At 40.4% G+C, this 15,620-nt stretch overlaps 1 protein-coding gene across 2 annotated transcripts in view; it reads left to right on the top strand.

The window, feature by feature from the left end:
• The first annotated feature begins 6,318 nt into the window (after nucleotides 1–6,318).
• The window catches only part of GABRA2 (gamma-aminobutyric acid type A receptor subunit alpha2), a 93,647-nt gene continuing 84,345 nt past the window's right edge, over nucleotides 6,319–15,620 (top strand). The window contains exons 1-3 of one of the 2 annotated variants that reach the window (XM_042470510.1): nucleotides 6,319–6,630; nucleotides 7,641–7,730; nucleotides 12,465–12,580. In XM_042470510.1, coding sequence (XP_042326444.1) covers nucleotides 7,660–7,730; nucleotides 12,465–12,580 — 187 coding nt within the window. In that variant the 5' untranslated portion in view covers nucleotides 6,319–6,630; nucleotides 7,641–7,659. Of the gene's footprint in view, nucleotides 6,631–7,378; nucleotides 7,443–7,640; nucleotides 7,731–12,464; nucleotides 12,581–15,620 lie in introns of those variants that run through there. The other variant, XM_042470509.1, reaches the window with a different exon arrangement.

Raw genomic sequence — 15,620 nt, 5'->3', positions numbered from 1 at the left:
CTTAGAGCCCCGTCTCAGGCCCAGCACCCGAGATGGAGCCTTTGGGCTCCAAGACCCAAGCCTCAGCCCTGCCTCCAGCTCCCTCCGGCCAACAGATTCCGAGGTATCCAAAAGGATACCAACGGATCCCCTGCCAATACCGAGGGTCAACTGTAATAATGAGCAACTACAGTGTAGACATAATGCAGTTTGCCACCAGTTTAAGTGCCAGAGCATCATCCTATGGAATCCTGGGATTTGTAGTTTTACAATGTCTTTAGTTCTCTCTGCTAAAGCAAGCTGCTGCCTCACAAATCTGCAAGTTCCAGGACAGTAGGATGGAGCCATGGCAGTTAAAGTTGCGTCAAACTGCATAATCCCTACAGCACAAAAAAGATACTTGCACTTAGAAACAAGATCGAATTTGTAGAAGCCACAATAAATGAAGATTGATGCAGTCTGATTTTTTAGCTTCCAGGTTCCCAGCCATATTTGAGAGAAGACTTTCCTGTTGTCCAGATTTCACTTTCCCTTTGCTTCCACTAAAATTCATTTGCCACTTTGCTCACTGTGTATGTGTTTAGGAGAGCACTCTTTCGAACCCTTGATAACTGGGCTTGGTTTTCCACTATCCTGAAAATTCTGAAGTTTCTGGTGTCATCTAAAAACTTGGCAACATCCCTGTTTGCCCATCACAGATCATTATAAATAAATTAAATAGCTCCATCTCAATATATGTCTTTGGCAAAGTTTCATCTGCTGTACTAAGAAGTTGCTTGGTGTTTAGAAGTTTTTCACCAAGCATTCAGATAAAAAAAGATAATCTGTTTCTGGGAATTCTCTTCTGCTTCACAACATTAGCACAGACAGTTCTGCACACAGGCAACTGAATCAATGTTGTAACAGTCTTTCAGGGGACAGGAAAGAGGGATCTGATCCAGTAATGTTAAAAACCATTGTCATTGTCATTGTCATCAATTTCATCATTATTTTGCTTGCCTTTTAGGCAGTGTATAGACTCTTTCCTAGAATTTGCCTCTTTTTATTCTGTTCTTCTGCCCAAGAAGGCCACTTCAAAAAGAAAACATGTTTGCTTCTTAGCCTGCTTATTAACCAGGGTGCCATCCTCCTGGGTTTGTTTAATCTTTCCTAATCTTCCTTTTTTAAATACTAAAGTTTTTATTATAATGCTTTAAAGTAGCCTTTAACCACCATGAAGGAATGTAATAATTCTCGCTTTTATTCTCAACTGTTCTCCTCCGTTTAAAATTTTATTTCTCTCCTCTTCTTTATTAAACTTTACCCAAGAAAGTGTAATTAAAAATAATCATGCTGGAGTTTCTGGGGAAACTTTTTGCTTGCATGTATGCTAAACATGATAGCACTGTGATCACTCTTCCCAGCCAGTCTAGTAATGCATACATTTTATACCAGATCTTGGACGAATTCAGGATTACGTCAAGGGTCACTTCTGAGATCCTTTTCTCCATGCAAAGGCACAGCCATTTTGTCAAATCTAGAAATGTCGCCTTGCTATGATTCAAATTTATATTTATTCAAAGTATGGTTCACTCCTTTTACTCACTTTCCTCCAATAAACAATTAAGAGCATTGAGGCATCTTACATTTATTAATATTTATTTATTTATTTATTTATTTATTTATTTATTTATTTTATATGCTGCCTTTCTCTGTGCAAAATAGTAAGTGTGACTGGCTCCCTAGAATGATCTTGTGTGACCCAAGGTGGCTCGCAGAGGAAAATATAATAATAAAAATTTTAAAACAATTATGATTGTCTAATTTAAAACTGAATAAATTGTTTTAAAAGGATACAAAAGTTTAAAAAATTAACAAGGCACCCACCCTAATAAGAAGCCTCCTTGAGATCATTAAGATGGAGGAATTTTATTTGGCACAAGCTTTTGTGCACTATAGCCATCTTCCTTATGCCCAATGAAACTTTTTGGTTGTAAGATTTTTGGTTGTTTTTGCTGCAAACTGACATGGCCCCTGATTTTTCCTTTTCTGTCCCAAGGGGCCCTTTCATACTACACAATCATATTGTTACAATTGCACTTTCAGTGCCAGGCTTCCATCCTAGGGAATCATGAGATATGCTGTTTACAGAGGAATATTTAGAAAGTCTTCAATAGAGAACTTTAGTGTTTCACCAAACTAGAGACTGTAAGATTTTACACAATGTTACCATCTGTTGGGGGTACTTTGATTGTGTATTCCTGCATGGCAGGGGGTTGGACTGGATAGCCCTTGTGGTCTCTTCCAACATGCATTATTGTTGTTTTGTGCCGTCAAGTTGTTTCCAACTTATAGTGACCTTAAGGTGACCCTCTCTTGAGGTTTTCCAGGCAGGTTTCTTCAGAAGGGGTTTGCCATTGCCATCGTCTGAAGCTGAGAGAGTGAGTTTACATGGCTGAGCAGGAATTGGAACCCTGGTCTCCAGAGTCGCAGTCCAAAACTCAAACCATTACACCATGCTGGCTCTCTTTTAATGCATATAGTACCACTTTCTGGTTGCTCCCTTTTTTAGAGATTTCATATCTATTGAAAGGATTATTCTAATCCAAGATTTCTGATATATATCTATGTTGTAGAGAGATTCTGTAACACCTTTGAGACTAACAGAAAGAAAGAAGTTGGCAGCATGAGCTTTCATAGACTAAAGTCTAGTCAGATGCATTTATATATCTATAGTTGTGATATCTTTTAGTACTAAGCCTTCCAGTCTTCAGTTCCCAATTTAAAGCTTCTGTTCTGTTGCAATTGGCTGCATGAAAGAACTCATAGAGTTTTCATTGGAAGGACTGCCTCCTGAATCCCATATAGCTGGTTCCAGAGTTAAATACAAGGTCTGCAGCTTAAATCAGAAAATGCTAATAGAAAACTGGAAAGAATGCATTATGCTTGTAAACACAAATGCTCATATTTTATTGGGTGCTAGGAGCATGATGAGGCTTAACACATGATAAAAATGATGGTGGTGGTGGTGGTGATAATAACTGTGGCTGCATCCACACTGCAGATATTCCAGTTTGACACCTACTTTAACGGCTGTGGCTCAAGGCTATGGAATTCTGGGAACTGTATTTTATTAATAACAGTGTGGCTGCATTCACACTGCAGAAATAATCCAATTTGACAGCACTTTAAATACCACAGCTCAGGGCTATGGAATTCTGGGAACTGTATTTTATTGGGTGCTGGGGTTATGGTGAACTTTAACATATAATAAAGAGGGTGGTGGTGGTGATAATGATAACTGTGGCTGCATCCACACTGCAGAAATAACCTGCCATGACTCAAGGTTATGGGATGCTGGGAATTGTAGTTCCCAGAATCCCATAGCATTGAGCCATGGCAGTTAAAGTGGTGCCAAACCAGATTCTTTCTGCAGTGCAGATGCAGCCTGCGTCACCTCACCAGTAAGTTATATTTTGCCATACCAGAGGAGAGAAGTAATAAACCCTCTCTACTACCATCGCGTAAATGCACATCTGTCTCTTCCTGTGACATATATGTATGATACACAGCGACTAGTAAGGCATGTTTTCACTTTACTGGCCTCCCTCACCTGTAATAAAAGAGAGGAGAGAGATCCAAGGGGGGGGGGCAGAGAAGAGGGTGGCACTGAGAGAGAGAGCTTGACACAGCCTCTTCTGTTCACACAGCTCTGACAAGGGAAAAGGCTAAATTAAGCACTGGCCTCAGCCAGCAGCTTGTTTCTTGCTTCCATTCCTCCAGAAGCCCATTTCTGTGCCAGCATCTGGAGCCAGTGGTGGTGCAGCAGGAGGCCTGTCCCTCTCTTCCTTCTCATGCCAAGGCAAACTTCTGGGCACACGTTTCTTGGTTGTGTGAGCGGGTGGCTTGGATTGCAGGCACCTGTCTGGATAGATCAGGGATAAGGGATGCAGAAGAAAAGCAGTGGAGGGAACAGCGAAGGGGGAGGAGAAGGAGAAACCAGCTGCATTTGGGCAGCAGCCAGAAATAACTAAGGCTGCGTCCCCACTTCAGAAATAACCCGAATTGAGCCCACTGAGGGCCTGATTCCCACTACCTTTTAAACTGAATCGCAAATCGGTTTGAACCGGTTCAAATGACCCCAGTTCCCACTTGAAGCGATTCACAGAAGCGATTCAGAGAGGAGGGGGACCCCACATGCTGGACCCATTTAACCTGCACTTTTTTTTGACACTGACCATTTTCCTCACCTTTTTGGATAAATTGATTTCACGCAAGTGTGAACCAGGCGCAGGTCGGGATCCATTTAAATTTGCCCTATGGCCGGCTGGAGCGGGTCTATTTTGAACGGATTCGATCGTGAATGTGAACCGCAAGTGGGTTATTATTTTAGAGGGGGAAAATGTGATTGGGGCAAATGTAGCGGGAACCATGCTCCGCTGTCGAATCGATCCATCGATTCAGATCGCATACCAATTTATCTGTAAGAATGAGGTCTTTAAGTGCCATAGCCCTGAGCCATGGCATGTAAATAGGCTCAGACTGGGTTATTTCTGAAGTAGGGATGCAGCCACTCAGGGCTGGGATCCCAGCTTGATCATGGCGCCCTTGAGCAAGTCACACTCTCTCAGCCTCCTCAGGGGAAGGCAATGACTAATCCCATTTGAACAACTCTTGCCATGAAAACACCATGATAGGGTTGCCTCAGGGTTGCCAGAAGTCAAGATGACTTGAAGGCACACAACACACACACAAATGAGGTGCAGAAGCTGAAGGGGGACACTGAGGCTCTTTCCCTCAGCCGCTCCTTCCTGCGGAGCTCATGGGTGTCCAGTCAGTCTTGCCGAACCCAGGAGAAGACCTAGGCTGCAAAGCCCCCCCAAGACATGGTTCTCCAGTTGCTAGGCCAGAAGAGAGAGACAGAAAGAGCGAGGAACAGCACACTGAGGGATGTTTACCTTCACATTGGACAGATGTCATGCTATTGGAAATGTGCACATGTGTATGTTCTTTTCAAATTGTACTGGTTTCATTTGTAAGCCGCTTCGTATCCCAGTTTCGGTCAGGATGATACTAATAGAACAACTGAATGATCCCAGCCCAGAGCAAGACACACACCCCACACGCAGCGTGTTTGCCTTTGGGTAGGCTCAGGGTGAACAGAGGTCCTCCTTTTCCTACATTGGATTCCAAAACGCCCTCTTTTGTTATCATGACTAAGAAGCAGGCATTGACATGTGTGTGTATATGTCATATATATTACGTGTGTGTGTGTGTGTGTGTGTGTGTGTGAGTGAACCCCTTGCAAATGGTCTCGCCTGCCCACCCGCATCTTCGGAAATCATTTTCCTTGTGTGTATGTTTGTTCATGGTGGGGGGTTGGGAAGGAAAGGGGGATATATATGTATGTTTGTGTGTGTATACCCACACATACATGTATATATATATATATATATATATATACACACACACACACACACACACATACATATACATACAGAAAACCCATATATGTACATACATATACATATATATAGACACACACAAACACACATACACATACAGAAAACCCATATATATATATATATATATACACACACACACACACATGCATATACATACATATACATGCATACATATGTATATGTATATATATATATATATACACACACACAGACACATATTTCCTCTCATATATATATATATATACACACACACATACACACATACTATATATATATATATACACACATACATAATACAGACACACACAGATACAGACGTACACATATTTATACATATATATATATACACACACACATACATACATATATACGTATGTACATATAATATATATATATACATGCATATCTATATACATATATATACACACACACATATATATATATACACATTACATATATATATATACACACAGACACACATACACACACATATTTCACCTCATATACACATTCATACACACACACACACATATACATATGTGTATATATATATATATATATATATATATATATATATATATATATATGCATATCTATCTACACACACACTTCCACTCAGTCCCCGCCCCCTGCTCCTGGCTCCGCCCCCTGTCCCTGTGGTTCCTCCCCTTCTCTCTCCTCTCCCCTCCCTTGCTCCCCACTCCCCCTCCCCCTCCTCCCTCCCCCACTTCTTTCTGGAGCCCCCGGGGCGCGTGCCAGCTGCAGCGGACGCCTCTGCGCGCGCGCTTGTTCCCTCACTTTCCCCTCTCTTCCCCCATCTCTCTCTCTCTCTCTCTCAGTCACCAGGCACAGACTGGAATGACTGACTGACTGGCTGGTCTCTGCTCTCTCTCTCTCTCTCTCTGCTCCCCCCCCCCCTCCGCGACTGCTCTCCGCCTGGCTGCCTGGCTTGCTTGAGCAATCTCCCCCAGCCCCAGCCCCAGCTCCTCTCAGGGTCCAGGTCTCCTCCCAGGCTGCAGTCGCCTTTAAGCTCCATCCCTCCCTGCTTAAGTTTCCACATTCTCCAGCTTCTCCCCAGCCCAGCCATCCACACACACACACTCTCTCACACACACACACTCCAGAGCTGCTGCTGCTTCCCTCCTCCGCCTGCCTCACCAAGTGCCCTGTTTTCTTTCTGGGCACAGCTCTCCTGGTGCTCTCCAAGGTAGGCTCCTGGCTTCCCCCTCCTCCCCCTCCCCTCCTCAGGGCAAGAGTCAAGAGTGAGGGGCTTGGAGGGGCTTCTTATGCCCAAGAAAGATGGGGGGGGGGATGTGGAGGGATGGGTGGAGGGGGCTGGGGGTGGTGGGAGGAAGAAGAGGGTCTTTGGCTTTGAACCTTTCCTTAGCATCCTCTTTTATGGAAGTCTCTTTTTTATGGTTCTGCAACTGTGACTACATCCACATGAGAAATAACCCAGTTTGGCACCGCTTTATCTGGCTCAAGGCTATGGAATTCTGGGAGTTGGAGTCCCCACAACAAACTCCAACTCCCAGAATTCCATAGTCTTGAGCCAGAGCAGTTAAAGCGGTGCCAAACCGGGTTATTTCTCATGTGGATGCAGCCTTCGCCTTGCCCCCGGCTCTTCTTGTTTATATGTTGCGATTGGGTCTCTCTTCTGCATGGCTGTGGCCCTGATGTGATGCTCTTCAAGGAGCTATCAAAACATGCTCAGCCATTGGGAAGGAGCCGAGCCACTTCGGTTCACAGAGATGTCAGCGAACCCCCTGCATAAATGGGTCTCTTTCCCGCCCACCACACAGCTTCCTAAACCATCTTGAGGAGGAGGAGGAGGAGAGGGAGGGTTTGGAGATGAAGCGAAATACCAAAGGAAGGATCACCTATGGACCGGTTGGACAAATATAAAGGCATGAGCAACAAAGTCTTGAATCCCTTTATAGACGCACAGCATAGAAGGGAGCAAGCAAGAGCCACATTTGATGCCTCCGTTCACATGTCGCTTTTGATTATGCGCTGCATGTAGGCATCACGCATGATCTGGGAGGATGGCAGAGGTCTAATAAGTTGTTGGTTATGTGGGGAGGAGTAATGTGAGACCTCAGGATGTGAAGACTCCACCGAAACGACATTTTCCCCCCTTAGTTGATGCTGAAGACATGGCTTGGTGGAAACAGATTTGAGCTAAATGCTCTCCCCACTCCTTTTCTTTTTCCTTAGGATTTGCAAGGAAGCAACTATGAAGAGGAAACTGGTGTCGTGCATGATGCAGTTGGTTCTTCTCCTTTTCTTGGCATGCCTGTCTGCAAGGTGAGAGGAGGTGCTGCTTCTTGATCAACAGCAAGGGAGAGCTTGTCAGGTTTGCTGGGAGTTAGTTCTAGTCATTAGCCAAAATTTCGCTCTTTAAATATAAGACCCATCAGTATTCAGAATAAGCAAAGTAAACGGGGAAAGTACTGAGCTTAGGGAACGGTTAAAAAAACTTGTGCCGAACAAGCCCTTCTAAAACCCAGTGACAGTTTCATGTTTCAAGAGAAGAGAAAATCAAACCTTTGCATTATTTTTTGCTCTAACGTTTGAAGATGTCAAATGTCTTCTGGAATAACTGTGTCACGTTTTGAATGGGTTCTTCTAAGGTTCCTGGTTGGCGGTGTTGGTGAGGGGGGCATTGAATATACTGGGATATTTTTTTTTTCCATTTGGATTCGTGTTGGGATGAGGAACAGTTTTGGTCAATGTAACAGAACACCGAGACATTTAATCTTTAAACCTCTAGGTGGAGATAGTATATAATTTCAAAATCCCATAAAATAAAACAATAGCCCTATTTAGTAATCAGCTTTTGATGTTGTTGAATAAGCCATGTGTCTAAAATAAAAGCACCATGGAAAGAAACTGAACATATTTTTGTTTAGGTTTCATCTTACCTACGCTCTCGGCACATACACTTAATGACAATTTGTTACTTCATTTTCTTGTAGAAGCACACTTTGGACTGCAGTAGCTTTCCGGATAAGATATTACTGAAATTCATGTCATTTTCCTCAAAATCAAGTCAACATCAAATGTTATATTTAAAAAACAGCTCCAATAATGCAATGTATCTGATTTTAGGCCCAAAATTTAGCTACATATCTCAGTGGCCAAAATTAATATTGTTTACTTTTAAAATGTGTTTTCAGTTTTACCTAGCCAGCAAGGATGCTGCAGTACTAGTTTGCCCACTGGTCCTCTTACTCAAGTGAGTAAATCTCACTACTGTCTGGGCCTGGTCCTCTTACTCAAGTGAGTAAATCTCATTACAGTACTGTTAAGAAGTCATCATAGGCAATGAACAATTATAGGACTAGCTTAGGTTTTGACTAACAACTTGGCAACAAAGGCTAGTCACTCTTTTACTACTGGTATGACAGCTGCTTTGTATTTCACACAAATATTAACAATAGTATTTAAAATGTGAATGGCAGGTCACTTGTGCAATTCTGAGGCTTAGATTACAAATCAAATGATTATAAATAGTGAAGGAAGTGTCTGGAAATACCACAGGCTGCACTAATGTACATTTGAATTGAAATGCTTCTTGTTCACATTCTTGAATAGCTACAAAGAAGTGATATTCTCTTTTTGTTAATTACTTAAGAATGCTTTTTGTCCATATGAAAAGTAACATTCTCTGACCTGATGATTTATTTAGCTTTACTTCACACTGTGCTCACATTACAATAATTAAACCAGCAGAAGGAGAGCAATAATTGTTCACTGGGTGCCAGTGTACAGATCAAAAATTTCATAAATAACGGAGGATCACAGAGGGAAAGCACTAAATACAGCATCTTCTTGAAACTTAAATGGAAGGAATTTAATATGGTCTCATAAGTGACATGAATTTCGTACAAAAATATTAGTTTTACAAAAGAAAGAAATGTGCAGGGAATTCATTCTTAAAGAAATACTACAAGGCCTTGGTCTGGATTTTCCCAACAAACTACATTAGCTTTTTAGCACCAGTCTAGTTGGATAGCAGGAGAACCCTGACACAGGATTAGTTGATGCCTTTAATGAAATGGAAGTAGGACGCAAGGATGGAATTACTTTTGTTTACTTCTCATTTGTACTGTACCTGTCTGGGAAGTACATTGATCCTATTTTCAGAAATCCATTGGAATATACAATTACAGTACAATTATTATTATTGGTAATAATTTAACTGTAGTGATTTACTAAACCTCATAACATTTAATGTTGTCTATAATTTTTGTAGTCTGCTGCTTTTCACATATAATATTGTACCAACATACTACTAACAAACATTAGAAGCTGGCTTGATCATGAAAGGTTCTAGCCATGTCATGTTGTGGCAGGAAGATGACCAAGCTAGTCTAGGATGAAAATATTTGATGTTTCACATCCCACTGCTCTTTAACTGCATAGTAGTTGCAGAATTATAAATGTACTTTTAGAGGTAAAGAGGAATACCAAAATTTTGCACCATTTTGCAGAAATGCAAAGCCTCCCACACAAAACATTTTCCAACTCATCGTTATTCAAAAACCAGGAACATCTACCCCAGCATCACTGCACTTCTGCAATGTTGACATTTGCTATTAGCAAGTATGTAAATATATAAATTTATAAATAGCTCAAATGTTCTACACTTTAATTATCTGAATGCCAGGTCTTTTCAGTAAATGAGACAATAATAAAACTCACAGTGGCCTGGTATTTTCAGGCTTGCTATGTAATTAGCTCACATTTCACCCACCTCAGTTTCTTTACAAAAACTTTGAATCTTGGTGCCAGACATGCCAGTTGATTCCCCCTTCTTTTACCTAACATACTTTAGCAAAGGATGTGTCTCCTCAGCAGCTGAGAAACCTTGTAGTACCCATCAGTTTTCTCTGGGATATATAACAGTGGTGGTTTACAATGCTACCCCATCCAATGAATGTACTTAGCTCTTTCAAAAGAGGCCCGTATTTTGTCTATCAGTGACCTCTTCTTACTGTTTTCCCTCTCCCTATCAACAATGAACTTTTTTTAGTGGGGGAGAGGCAGGGATGGGATTTCATGAGAGGTGTAATTGATCCTGTTAGTGTATGTACGTGTGTGCGTGTGTGCATGTGTGCATGTGTGCATGTGTGCATGTGTGCGTGTGTGCGTGTGTGCGTGTGCGTGTGTATATATATATATATATATATATATATATATATGCCTTCAAGTTGTTTCTCAACCTATGAATTTCATAAGCTTTTCATAGACAAGAAATACTGAGAGGTGGTTTTTCCAGTTGTTGTTATTACCTGCTTTTGAGTCATCTTCGACTCATGGCATCTCCATGGATGAGACATCTCCAAGCCCCTCATCCTCCACTGCTTTGTAGATTCATGACCATGGTCTCCCTAATTGAGCCTATCCATCTGGCATGCAGTCTCCCTCTCTTTCTATTGGTCTCCACCTTTTCTAGCACTATTGTCTTTTCTAATAAGTCATGACTTCCCATGATGTGGCCAAAATATGACAGACATAATTTGATCATCCTTCCTTCCAGGGAAATTTCTGACTTTATCTGCTCAAGAACCCACTTGTTTGTCTTTTTGGCTGTCCACGGTATCCTCAGTACTCTTCTCCAGCACAACAGCCCAAAAGAGTCGATTTTCCTTTTATCCACTTTCTTCACTGTCCAGCTCTCACATCCATACATGGTGATGGGAAATACAATGGCTTGGATGATTCTAACTTAAATGTTCAGTTATATATCTTTAAACTTTAGGATATTGTCTAGTTCTTTCATAGCTTCCTTTTCCATCCCTAGTCTACTTCTGATGTCTTGACTACCATTTCCATTCTAGACAATGTTTCATCTAAGGTATGGGAAATTCACTGCCAGTTTGTTCCTCTGAAATACAGCCTACAGCACCTGGTATTCACTGATGATCTTACATCCAAGCACTAACTAGAGCTGACCCTTCTGAGCTTCCAAGATCAAACAAGATCTGGTGCCTTTAGGGTATTATTGTTCTTGTGGCTTCAAGTCATTTCTGGCTTATAGCAGCTCTATCATGGGGTGTTCTTGGCAAGATTTTTGGGGGGGATTGCCTTTGCTTCTTTCTGAGGCTGAAAGAATGTAAGTTGCCTAAGGGAGTAGGGATTCAAACCCTGGTCTTAAGCGTCATAGTCCAGTGCTCAAACTACTACACCACATTGGGTCACAGCAGTTTTCAGTAGTGGGCTTGTACTTCACAAGACAGTTACATGCAATCTGGCCAAGGTGATATAAATTGCACCATTGTTTTTAATTTGTTTTGATTGGTGTTTTTTTGTTTAAAAAGGAAAGAAAGGTTCCATCTTGTTCAATATTTTATCTCCAATAGTGGTCAGCATTTTCTTTTCTTGTGATTGTAAGAGGAGAAGGAAAAATGCAAAGAAAAAAATGGAGGCTGCAGGGTGGTGGTGGAGACATGTACAGCTGAAGCCAACCTAATGTGGCTCCTGCTATGCACTTTTCTATTGGTGGATTGTGAAAGAATTTGGGGTAGCCTTGACTGTAGAAATATCAAGAAATCAGAAAAAGAAAAACATGGTCAAAGGGTGATGTCAAAGGAGAGGGGGACAAAATATGGTATGTAGCTCACATATGCCCACCCCCGCAAGGTTGTTTTTGTATTCTCCAAGCCTATCAGGAGTAGATTAAAAGAACATTAAGGGGCTTTTCCCATTCTTGGAGACCTTCAGGAGTTATTGTTTCTTTATTTGTTTTACATAGAGGTGGGTTGGAGCCTCACCCTAGCCCCCAAACCCAAATAGAAACTGAAAATGGTCATTTCCAGATGTGATTTTGTGGGCATGGTGCAACCCTTAGAGCAAGAATTTAGATCCTTCCTCTCCTGAGGTCCATGTGTTAAAGGGAAGAATCCAATTATTCAACATAAAAATTTAGCTAGTGTACATTGAACTGAAGCCTGTATTATTCAATACTAAGCAGTAACTGCATAATAAATATATATAGAACATTCTTACCTGATTTTTTTTTTAATGTCTGTTTAGATCATCGTTGGCTGACCCTAATGAGGATGAAGCAAAAAATAACATCACCATCTTTACAAGAATTCTAGACAGACTCCTAGATGGTTATGATAATCGACTGAGACCTGGATTGGGAGGTAATGAATAACACTTGCTTTTGAAAAACAAAGGTCCTTTGATATTATAAGAATTTTGATGGTTAAAAAAGCCAGTTAATTATACATAAAACTGGTGACCTAGTAATTCTAAATGATGCTTAAATTTTAATTAGGGACTTCAGAAATTGATTTCTTACATCTAAGCATATGAAATATCTCTTTAGTGTGAATGGTATGAAGCTTTTGGGGGAGCAGGGTAATGCTTGCTTTCTTGGTCATAATCTATATTATTTTGATTGGTTAATTTGGAATTGGCTCAATCGTTTGAGAGAACATGCTATACAAATAGTTCTTAAGCATTATCATTCAAAGAACCTGATGTGAGCACTCTTAATTTTATTGGGTTCAAGACTGTGACCATTAAGTGTGCATAGTGTGCATGGGAAAGATTCCCAATATTATGAGTGGAAATTAACATTTCTTTTATAAATAGCATTTGTCAGGGACAATACATAACATGTCTGTCATGGATAACCTTTGCCACAGCTCAGAGAAAAAGAATTTAGAGATGACTCATACAAGCCACTTAAATGTCTGTGCTTTCCCCCATGCTTTCCCAGCTGAATTACCTTCCCTTTTGGGCTCAGGGTAGGTCATCTGGAGCTAAACTTCCTCATTGCAGATCTGTCCCTGATGTCTACTACTCTTTCTGCCATGGTGGACAGGGAATAATTTCCCTCTCTGCTGCCTTTTTTTAAAAACAGCAACTATTAACTTTCTCTGCAGGGGATATTACATAGGATGAAATTAAAGCAACATTCATGCATATGGAGGTGAAGTGGGAAAGGGGCAATATGAGAGTAGAGCATGGTTTAGAATATGGAAGAGAACTGATACTTGGCCAGTATGTTGTTGCTTTTAATGCCTGTCTTTCAGACATGCTTTTACTTAAGTTTATAGTTCTATAGGTCTTAAAGAAGTTTGAAACATTAAGAAATTAAGAAAAAAAACAAAGTTGTGGGGGCTTATTACTAGTAATATTTCAGGTATTATTTAATAGGTATTTGCATTAGTCATTTGATTCATTAGTACAAGAGAAGCCATCAATTTAGATACGGCAGGAAGGAACTGCAATTTTACAGTGATAAACTGTTGTTGGGTGAGGGAAGATTTTCTTTTCCTTTTTGCAAATAATTGTGCATTTATCTCAAAAGAAAACCAAATCATGTTTCACAAACACTGTAGGGTCTTTTTTGTCATCTGTACATCACTTCATTTTTTTCCTTTGGCTATTTCTGGTGTTGGTTTATGAATAAATGATGGAAGTTTACAAATCTTCACTGGAAAGGCAAATCCCAAATGATTCTGATTGTGAGGCTACTGATCATTGGAAGCTTGTCTGGAAATGTGCATCAGATGACAGAAGTAGTCCCAGATCTAGAAAGGTAGATTTAGGGATTTATGGTGAATAAAAAACAGTTTAAGACCTTTTGTTTCCTGCCCAGTTTCATCCAAAGTCATAAAAATATAGTAAAACAGGTGGAATATACATGTAGAGTCCAAAGTAGTAGAGACAAAAGGACATTCAGCATTTTCTGAGGTCTGCAGCCAATGGCAAAAAGTCCCAGATGCCACAAATCCAAAACATTTTTAATGTTCTATCCCTTAGGAAATAACACTGAAGTTTGGATCACTCCTGAAATACATTACTTCACTGTTCCTCCATCAAAACACTAGGACTGGAGATATTTAGTAAAACCATTTGATATGATCAGAAGCTGGAGATACCATAACAGGCCTGTTATGCATGTTCCTTCCCCTTTCCCTTATATCAGTAGTGGACAATTTCCCTAGCCCTCAACTTGAATGGCTATATTCCTCCAAATTCTAGGAAATCTTTTGGATTATAAAGATTTAGTCCACTTTGGAGAGCTTCGCTATTACTAGGACAGCTCCTTAATCTGTTTGATTGATCCCAGTTTAGTTATAGATTTAGGACTTTTCCAAATCTGAACCATGTCTTTGAAAGATGCACACTGTATGTCTCTGTTATGTGACTCTCCATTTATGTGTGTTGTTTGATTTGTCTGAGCATGTAGCATCTATATTTGGAACTAGCAGTAAAATTGTCCTGTGGTTTGCTGCTATTTTTTTTGTTGGAAAAAAATAATTCCACAATTACAAGATTAAAGTCAACAATCAAGAAATATATATGAAATAGTTTGTATTTTTAAAATAGAAAAAAGCTGATTGGAAGAGTTGTATCCTCACACCATTCCTAAAACCAACAGGACCTCTGAAAAGAGTACATTTCACACCCTGCAGAGGGTCACAAGAAAAAGTACAGTGTCTAAGGCAGCTCTTTACTTTATCATCTTCCATCTCAATAAGTTTTCAGACTATTTTAGAGACTCCTGTGGGTTTTCAGACTAGCAGCAGGAGTTCCTTGCTGGAAAAAAATTACAATGTTTTACTGAAAGAGTTTTCCTAACACCTCTATAAATTTCTCTTTTATCATGTCTATTGATAGAGGATGATATTCTGTGGCATTCTGTCTGTTTCTATGAAAGAACAGCAGATCCGGACAGCATTTTACTTGGCCACAGTTGCAACCCTCCTATAGTCCTGAGACCCTTAGTGTGTATTTTGAAAAAGATCCTTTCAAAGCAGAAAAGTAAAAAATGTTCTTACTTTGTCAAGATAAGATATCTAGCACAGCTGCAACTGTGGCATTCAGTATAAGGAAAGCCCGCAATGATGACTGCCTCCAAGAACAAGGGGGGAATACCTCATTAGAATTACTAGCCAAGATATGGCTCTGTGGGTACTCCTGTATCTCCATGCAGTATGTAGATGCCTTTTCCTACTGTTCTGAAACAGAAGTCCAAATAAATGCTGAAGTCATAAGACCAAGTTTTCATCATGATGCATTCTTGTTCCTTTAATCTGAAAAACAGAAAAACGAGATGTGAAAAATGGAACAGATGGTACAATAATTTAATATCTAATTTGCTGGCAGTTCATAGTTGTTGTTTTTTTTAAAAAAGATATTTAGATATTTGATTAATTCATGATGCAT

Source organism: Sceloporus undulatus, chromosome 5 (assembly GCF_019175285.1).
Source record: "Sceloporus undulatus isolate JIND9_A2432 ecotype Alabama chromosome 5, SceUnd_v1.1, whole genome shotgun sequence".
NCBI classification, from domain to species: Eukaryota; Metazoa; Chordata; class Lepidosauria; order Squamata; family Phrynosomatidae; genus Sceloporus; species Sceloporus undulatus.
This window is presented reverse-complemented; position numbering and strand designations above follow the sequence as displayed.